The following is an 8,810-nucleotide window of genomic DNA, read 5'->3' as shown; positions in this document are numbered from 1 at the left end:
GGAAGGAAGGAAGGAAGGAAGGAAGGAAGGAAGGAAGGAAGGAAGGAAGGAAGGAAGGAAGGAAGGAAGGAAGGAAGGAAGGAAGGAAGGAAGGACACATCTTGGAGTATCAGAGTAAAAGAAGACAAAATGATTTCTATTCATGAAGCAGTTTAAATATTTACAAAGATTCCTTTTTTTACACAGAGTAAAAAAGGATCATACGGATCATACCAGTTGCTGAAATGGTTGAAATTTTTTACTCATACTTTTACATGCCACTGAAAGGTATGTAAAAGGTAAATTATTTGTGAAATAAATAATCTCTATTATTTATTTAATAGAAATAATTCTGCTAAATGCAGGTTCTCATATTTTGCATGGCAGAAGGAAATGATCAGAACTGCTCCGATTCTGTTCTGGTACATTAATTCACCACCATGCTTTTTACATTCCACATCTGCCTGCTGACGGTAGCTTGGACAAGCTACCGTCTGTCTGTTGTACCGGTGATTTTGGCCTGGGTGGAGTCCCTGGCTCCGGGCGGGAAGAGCAGTTCTCCATGGTCGCCTCCAGACAGCGGGCCGTACTTGATGCGGTACTGGTCCACCTGAGCCTTACTGTTCCTCCACTCTAGAGTGATGCTCTCATCTGTTATTTCCACCGTCTGAAGGTCTCTGGGAGCGTCCAGGTCTACGGCACAGAGACAAACATAAGGCAAATAAATATTATTTAAACCGTTTGTTTGAATGAGATTGAACCTTCTGCTCCAGATGATCAAAGAATCAGGAAGAAACATCTAGACAACTTAAATGTATGAGTTGGAAATATAGATGAAAAAATGCCATGGATGAAAAAAGCCTGACCTCTGAACAAAGAATTTATAGTCTCTTATATCTCACTATAAACAATTTTATTTCAGAAAACACCACTTTGCCTTCAATTTAAAAATGTAAATGTGGCAGCAAAGTTGCCTTAGTCTTGCTGTGACAAAGACAATATGAAAATGTCTAATAAATTGTTGTGCACATTGATATGAACACAACACATTATGATAAACAATGAAGACAAAAACATGCCTCCATTTGACAGGATGTATGCTGGGCCAGTTGGTGGCGCTGCAGCTCTGCCTGCCACAGAATTATACAAAAACACTGTTCATGCATGAAGAAGTCATGTGACACAAAGCAACAGCAATACTGCTCTTAAACACAACACTAATAGCACTATTTTGATTTGTGAGAGAGAGGTGAATGTCGGTTACACAGATGGAGCATGTGCTCACTGAAACACTAAATCTGCATTTTGGTCATTTGTCCTCCTGAATTTGAGAGGCCAGAAGTGATCAAAGACGATCAGAACACCAGATCTGTGTGGACACACTGCCTGGAAGGAAACATACCTTTGCAGACATACCTGATCTCGTCTCTATGTGGACGGGGTCTGAGTTTGTAACGTTAGCTAAACAAGATCTAGTTCCAGAGTGAAGTTCTGAGCTTAATAGGGACAAACTAATTCTTAAACTGGGCAAGAAGATTTTTGTTGATTCCCACTGTTGGAAAGGAATGATCAGTTAATTAAAAAAATAGTCATAATTACCTAACAATGCCTTTATAAAATCTATAGAATAATATTATTCTGCTGCCGCCACCAGGAAGTCAATAGGAGACAGGTCCAGCAGGGGCTTATATCCTGAACTAGCAGGGGGAACTGAGTCAAAGTTCAAAGATTACATGCATCCATTCTCATGAATACAGCAACAGCAACATCTTGTGTGGTCCCCACATCCCTGGGCGTCTAATGAAAGCTGTGAAAGGAAGAAGATTCCAGGAGTCTTACCTGTGAGGAAGGAGTCATACACAGGTATGCTGCTCTGCTCCCCCCTCTTTGCCGTCAGAGACACCTCGTACTGCGTATCAGGGCTGAGGCCAGCCAGGTGGTACTGTGTGTCAGCAGATGACAGCTCCACCACGTTACGATCCACTGGGTTCAGGCTGGGCCCGAAGGAGACGCTGACCCCGTCCACGTGGGCCACAGGATGGAACCAGGTGACCAGCGCCGTGGTGTCCGTCACGTCTCGCACATCCACCTGACCGGGGGCGTCGATCACTGGAAGGACAGGTGGAGGAGGAGTCGTTGTAAAATCAATAATCCTGCTCAAAAAAGGGGCAGGATTATGTATTTTCCAGGCACATAGAGCCATTTTACAGCACAATGAAGAAAGTATGTTAGATTTACTTGGTAAAAAAAAAAGTTGTATATATCAAATATGTCATAAAGGAAATTTTACTTTCCAAAAATAACGCCTTATAGTCGAGTCAGTGCAGCAACATAGACGCTCTCAATGAGGCAGTTTGCTTGAATTTTCTGAGAGTATGAATATAATTTACATATCAAATCCCAGCTCCATGAAGGTTGACTTTTCACTGGTGCTTGAATTGATTTGTCACACACAAACATGTTAAAGAAAGTAAACTCTCTGTAAAAGTTGATAAAATGTGGTCTTCATGTGAGCCTAGCACAGAGTTGGCTACCAACATGGCTGCAGTGTGTCATTGGGGTGTCAGGGTTGTGTTCTCCCAGAAGGGCTGTGTCCCTCTGAGTGTGGCTGCATGAATGAATGGTGCCTCCCACACATGGTGATGGGAGAGCGGAGAATCGGCATTCTTTAAACCATGAAACCCCCCAAGCTAGTGAAACAGGAGCCTTTAATATACCCCGAGTGTCTCAGAGGACTCAGAGCATCATCAGCCAGGTATAGATGACAAATATGTGGAAGCAAATGCAGGACACAGTGACAAGATCCTAACTGGATCCATCCGTCCATCCGTCCAGCCAGCCATCCAGCCAGTCATGACATTCCTTATCCCATCAGAACTATTTGAGGATGGGGATGTCCTAAGCATTCCCAGGTCATAGGAAAWCCCTAAACTGAGTTCTGGGTTTGCTCTGGAGTCTTTTTCCAGGGGGATTCACATAAAAAAGGAAGGAGTTCAGCAGGTCCAATCTCAGATGTCCAAATGAGATGGTCTACCTCCTCTAGATGGAGAAAAGTTGTGTTCCAGCTGAGAGATGTCTAATGTTGATGACTGTCCTAAACTCTACAGAGAAAGCTCAGTTCAGCAGTTTGTTTCTGAAATCTTGCTCGTTTGATCAGAGGAGTGTTGCAATGAAGGTGAGGTAGTTCAGAGATTTGCTTTTTAACTCAATTCTTATTGGACCATGACTGATTTTAGCAGCACCTTCACCACTGCTGATGAAATACTGAACATTTTGCCAAAGCCTTCGAATGATAAAAGATCTTAGATACCTCTCTGTCTCAGGTACCCTCCACTTGAGACAGAGCTGACACTGAAACAGCTGGAACAGTTTTGCAGCCAATGAAGATTCTGGCCTGGCACATTGAYATAACCACATCATGAATAAGCAAGCATATATGAGACCATGAGGCCAACAGAGCAGACACTCTACACTCCAAACTGCTCTCCATGATCATCTGAACCAGGATCAGTGACACAAGGCGGACCTGTGCCCAGAAGGAGTATGACACCAGGAATGCAAGCTGACACAACTCTTACTTTGATGATACAGACAAAAGTATGGTCTCTAAAAGTAATCCACAGCATGCCATAGAGGTTGGGGAAGGTCACTGATTTCCAGAACAATAGAGTGAACCCATGCCAAGAAGACCTGAGCTTCACACAGAGAACAGAGACTGACTTCTAACTTCTTAATGCACTGCATGAAGGAGATCCCTCCTCCATGGAGGACTGTAACCGCTAAGAAATGCAGGATCCTAATAAATCTGAACACTATGCTGTCCTCATGAAGAGGATGCTCAGGGTTGTACATAATTTAATGTTTACTGGTTTTCTCAATTGTTTATTGTGCATTTCTGTGTTTTTGTGACGTAAAACACTTTGAACTGCCTCATTGCTGAAATGCGCTTTACAAATGAACTTGATTGAATTGATCGATTGATCATTTTCTTGATGTTCTAGAGAATCCTTCTTTGCACCATCATCTCCAGAGGTTCCAGCGTCATCCCCTCACCACAACCACAACTTCATTTTCAAGTCGTTGAGCTTTTTTAGGTCCCTGGCTCTGATGCTGCTGCCCCAACAGATTTATAGAAGATGCTGCAAACACTTAAGGATGTTAGCTTCCTCAAAGAGTCCATTCTGCTTTATTTAATCCCATGTTGTGGAATGTGCTGCATCTGCATAGATTCTTCTGTGGGTACTCTTGTGTACGACGAGAACAAGGGGAGAAATAATAAACGTGTTGCAAGCTGACCGTTATTCATTAGTAAAAATAAATATATTCATGTTGAGGTTGTTTTCTTGCTCTCTTACAGAGAGGTCATAGTATTGATCTCCAGCTCTGAGTTTCCTAAAGTTTAAGGATTTATAAAGTAAAGAAGTGGAGGGAGTATGTCATTACTTGTCAGCAAGGACTGGAAATCCATATCAGCCTTTTCGCCTCTGGTAAATCATAGCTTTGCAGAAATCTCTAATGAGCCAATCAGTCAGGCTTGACATGAACACTTCTCTGCTTTCACTGACTGGAAGATGGATGAGCCAGGTAAAGAAACTAATGAGCCTGTATCTAAAGGTGAACGCTTGGTTTGACCATTACGTTTGAACTTAAATAAATCTTTTATTTTATAAAACCTCTCTGTGTGAAGAAAGAAAAGCGTCCTTATCCCTGTGTTTACTCCACTGGGTTCAAATGTTGAAAGTGAAGCAAAGACTTATTCTAGTCTTTATATCAGGTTGATAGAATACACGGCAAAGGCTTGAATTTACAATTATTTGATATCAATCTTTCAATTTCTACAGAGTTATAGAGTGTATAGTTTTGTCACCCAGAATCCATCAGTTTGTTTTTATGACCTGCATCTATATGGGTGAAGGGAGCAAAAACACACTTGATTATGGACATGAATCAAAAGTGATAAGGCTCAACTGAAGGGTGGTCAGAAACACACGATTCCTCAGGTCGATCACCTTTATCTCATCTCATATTTTCTTTGTGTTCCGGCTTACCTGAAGGTAAACACATTACTCACAAACAACAGGGAGGATATCTGATTTCTGTTTTATATTTTATCAGATGTGACGACCCGCTCTCAGGGGGAAACAACAAGTAGCTGCCTCAGCACAGCTCTGATGGAAAAACAAAACACCAAGGGGAAAAAGGTTCGAAAGTGGTAACCAGAACGGACATTTTCTAACAAGATGACTGACGAACCAGTCGTGAACACTAAACAACAGAAGTAGGTTCATTGTTGCAATGAATAATTCAGGATATGATTTGATAAGAGATACTGTGCCTTGCAAGAGAATTCAAACTCCTTGAATTTATGATGGGATAAAAACTATTTTTAACACTTTTACTCACAAACAACAGGGAGGATATCCAATTCCTCTTTTATAGTTTATCAGATGTGACGACCTTTTTACAGATAGAGATCTATAAAAGTGTAGCCTGCTTATGTTTTCAGTCAGTTCTATGTAGAACCACTTTTTGCAGGAAATGCAGCTACATGTTATTGGGGGTATGTCCCACCCAGCTTTGACTGGACCATTCCACTGCAAAAACAGAAAATCTTACCAAGTAATTTTGGCCTATCTTCTACTGCAAATATTTGAGTGCACTTGAAATAAGACAAACTAACTTAAAAGCCACTTTTTAGCAAGATATGGAGGCTTGTTTTAAGTAAATATTTCCTAATATTCCACTGGCAGATAAATTAACGTGTAACTAAGGGAAAATGTCTTGTTATAAGTGAAATATTCAGGCAATAGAACTAATACTTTTTCACCATTATTAAGGAATTATTGACTTAAAACAAGGTCCTATTTCTTTGCTGAAAAGTTATTTGTAAGTTAGTTTTGTCTAATTTCTAATGAGCTAAGATATTTGCACAAGAAACTAAACCAAAAAATAGTTGATAAGATTTTGTGTTTTTGCAGTGTATAGAATGACCACTGAACATCTTGGTGTGAGAGACCACACTGTTATCACACTGGAGGAGATTTTCTGTCTAATAAAGATATTTCTTTCCTGAACACTGTTTCTTATGCAAAGCAAATCAATAAAAAATATACATTCAAGTGGGAGGCTTTTGAAGAACTTAGAATGTGTTGACCACTGTGTCATGTCCAGTCAGCATCAGTGTGCAGCAAGGCTGCGTGAACTCACTTGTGACAATGTTCTTCGAGGCAGGCGGCCCACGCTTTTTGTTCTTCACCACCTCCAGTTTGACCTCGTACTCCTGGCCTGGACCCAGACCCGACTGCTCGAAGGTGGTCTCTGGCCGGCCCAGAGAGTTGAGAATCTCACCGTCCTCCTCTTTCTGCCAACAGCAAAAAAAAAAAAAGAAAGAAAAAAAAAAATCAGTCCTCAAAGAGTAGTTCTGGCATAAAGTGTGCAGAGACGGGTATAAAAGCAGACATAAAGATGTTCTTAGTGGTGTTTGGACTGGAAAGGAGGCAGGGAGTTTCTCTAATTAAATGTGGCTTTGTGCAGATCCTAGTAGCTCTCTTTGGAASAGTTTCACTCAGAAAGTTCTCAGCCTCCAACGCTTGTACAATGATTGGATCTGTCAGGCCTTGCTAATAACTTTAACTGCTGTGTTTCACCCTCTGGTTTGGCTAGGTCATTTTCCATTGGGTTCTCAACATAATGTATGCAGCAGGCTCTAATGGGAGGTGRGGGTTAAAGTCGGGGTTTTACAGCAGGTCAGGCCAGATCAGGTTTCGGCTGGAAGAAAATGTGTGTAATTACCAAAACCGCAACAGGTTCCTTTCATTGGGAACTTAGAAGACTCACTGTGTTTCTGAAGATGAGGTTCCAACCATCAAATGGGATATCCAGGGGGTCCCACTGCACTTCTACTGACGTCTCTCGAACTGACTTAAAYTTAAGACCCTCGGGCTCRGGGAGATCTGAACATGACAAAAACTCTTAACACATCCATATCTTCTGAGGTGCATTTTGGGAGCCGCCAGGTAGAGCTTTCACTTACGTGTTGCCACGCGAGCGCTGACAGGAACGCTCTTCTTATTGCTGAGTACAGCATAGACACTGATCAGGTACTCCACACCAGGCTCAAGCTCCCGAATGGTGGCCTCCTTCTGGTCCCCAGGCACCCGCATGTCGAGCTCCAGACCGCCAGGGGCCGTGGGCACGTAGGTGATTAGGTACTCTGTCACTCGCATCTCATTCTCCCAGGATAGGTCCACCGTCTCAGGAGTCACCTCCACAACCGTAAGGTCTTTGGGTGGTGAGACTGTGGAGAAACATGGACAATCAGCAGTGGTGGACAGTAAGGGACAGTAAGTAGACTTACTCAAGGTCTGTACTTAAGCACATTTTCTGAGTATCTTTACTTGCGTATTTATTTTTTGGGGTGGAACTTAGGGTTTTYRTCGCCACTACATTTATAGAAAGCTTGCTGTTATTCCTTCTGTTTGCGTAGCTTTGTAGTTCGCTGTTGCTGTTTTTATTTACTGAAATGCAATTGGCCACAACTATGCTCCTCACAAGAAGGGGAACCAATCACAGTCACCGCTCTGTTTGAATTACATCATCCTCCTGCTATCATTCAAACAGAAGTCAGTAATGGAGACGGAGACTAAATTTCTATGTTTAGTACATCATTACTTATATAAAAAAATCTTTTTTTTTTCTTTTTGGGTGGAAGAGAACATTTTAAATTAAGAAAAATTATGACAATAGCTATCATTTTTTTATTGCCTTTTCATGCTGAAGGTTTTGTTGAAGCAGAGTGGTTCTACATGCCAATACATCATCAGGTGGTTTCAGCAAGTTACCTGGTTCTGTGAAAACACTCAGACACTTCATTCAGAAAACACATCCCACTTTTCTGAATGACCTCTGCTGTCCTTCCTATTTTGAAGAGTAACGAACAGAAATGAACATCTGTGTCACATTTTTAACCCAGGAAAGCAGGAAGATTAGAAATAAATGGTTTTATATTTCATTCTCAATGTCAGTTCATGATCTTGTTCTATTTTAACCCTTGTGTGTGTGAGGACTGAGGCAAATGATACAAGTGACACGGGTGTGGGGTCAGTTGGACCCCATTTGTAAACACAAGAGTTAAGGCTTTTTACATGTCTTTACCGGGGGTTCAGATAATTGTGGAGGATTCTGGACATTTCAAGCTTTTATAACTCTATCTGAATTGTGGACACTGTTGATTGGTAAAAACCTGYAGACTGTTCAATCCACCCTCATTCCRGTTCCCTCAYMCMAAGCTGTTTTCCAGAACYACATTTTATCATTTCACYACATGATCCTGCAAAGCAATTACTGGTCAATCAAAGCCAATGCAAACCAAATCATATATTTACTGCATAGCTRGTCATATGAGGAAATCAAYTCCAAAGTCCTGAGCTGACAGCTTCATTACTGAGACAGATTTTAACTGGATGCTTTATGTTGGATCTTGGACAGATTAACTTGTGCAKTCAAATAAAAACTTTTCTGCTCTGATTTGCCAATGTAAGTCAAGCGACTATATTAAATTGGATTTAATCCAAACAGTGTGGAGTCCGCTGAGATGACAGTGGTTGTACAATGGCACTGCACAAAACAAAAGAAAGCTGTGTGMACTCTACTAGAAACCACATAGAGCAGTTAACGGTTTCATTTGAGAGACAGATCAAAAAGCAAGTGCACAAAAAAATATCCAGTTGATTTGCAGTTTCGTATGTTTCTGTAAACAATGTAACGTTTTTTTTTCTAATATATTTTTTTCTACAAACACAGTTCTTTGTGAATCACAGCTATATTTTGTC

General features: G+C 41.2%; 1 protein-coding gene across 1 annotated transcript in view; it reads right to left on the bottom strand.

Annotated features, from left to right (window-relative positions):
- Positions 1-8,810, bottom strand: part of tncb (tenascin Cb) — a 67,264-nt gene that overhangs the window by 30,298 nt on the left and 28,156 nt on the right. Inside the window, exons 4-8 of the mRNA XM_017306521.1 lie at positions 7,013-7,348; positions 6,817-6,932; positions 6,187-6,340; positions 1,819-2,088; positions 487-672 (exon numbers count right to left, since the gene is read on the bottom strand). Of these exons, the coding sequence (XP_017162010.1) occupies positions 487-672; positions 1,819-2,088; positions 6,187-6,340; positions 6,817-6,932; positions 7,013-7,348 (1,062 nt within the window). The remainder of the gene's footprint in view (positions 1-486; positions 673-1,818; positions 2,089-6,186; positions 6,341-6,816; positions 6,933-7,012; positions 7,349-8,810) is intronic.

The sequence above is a fragment of the Poecilia reticulata genome, linkage group LG9, assembly GCF_000633615.1.
Source record: "Poecilia reticulata strain Guanapo linkage group LG9, Guppy_female_1.0+MT, whole genome shotgun sequence".
Lineage (NCBI taxonomy): Eukaryota > Metazoa > Chordata > Actinopteri > Cyprinodontiformes > Poeciliidae > Poecilia > Poecilia reticulata.
The sequence above is the reverse complement of the archived record's forward strand: the minus strand, read 5'-3'. Positions and strand labels throughout refer to the sequence as shown.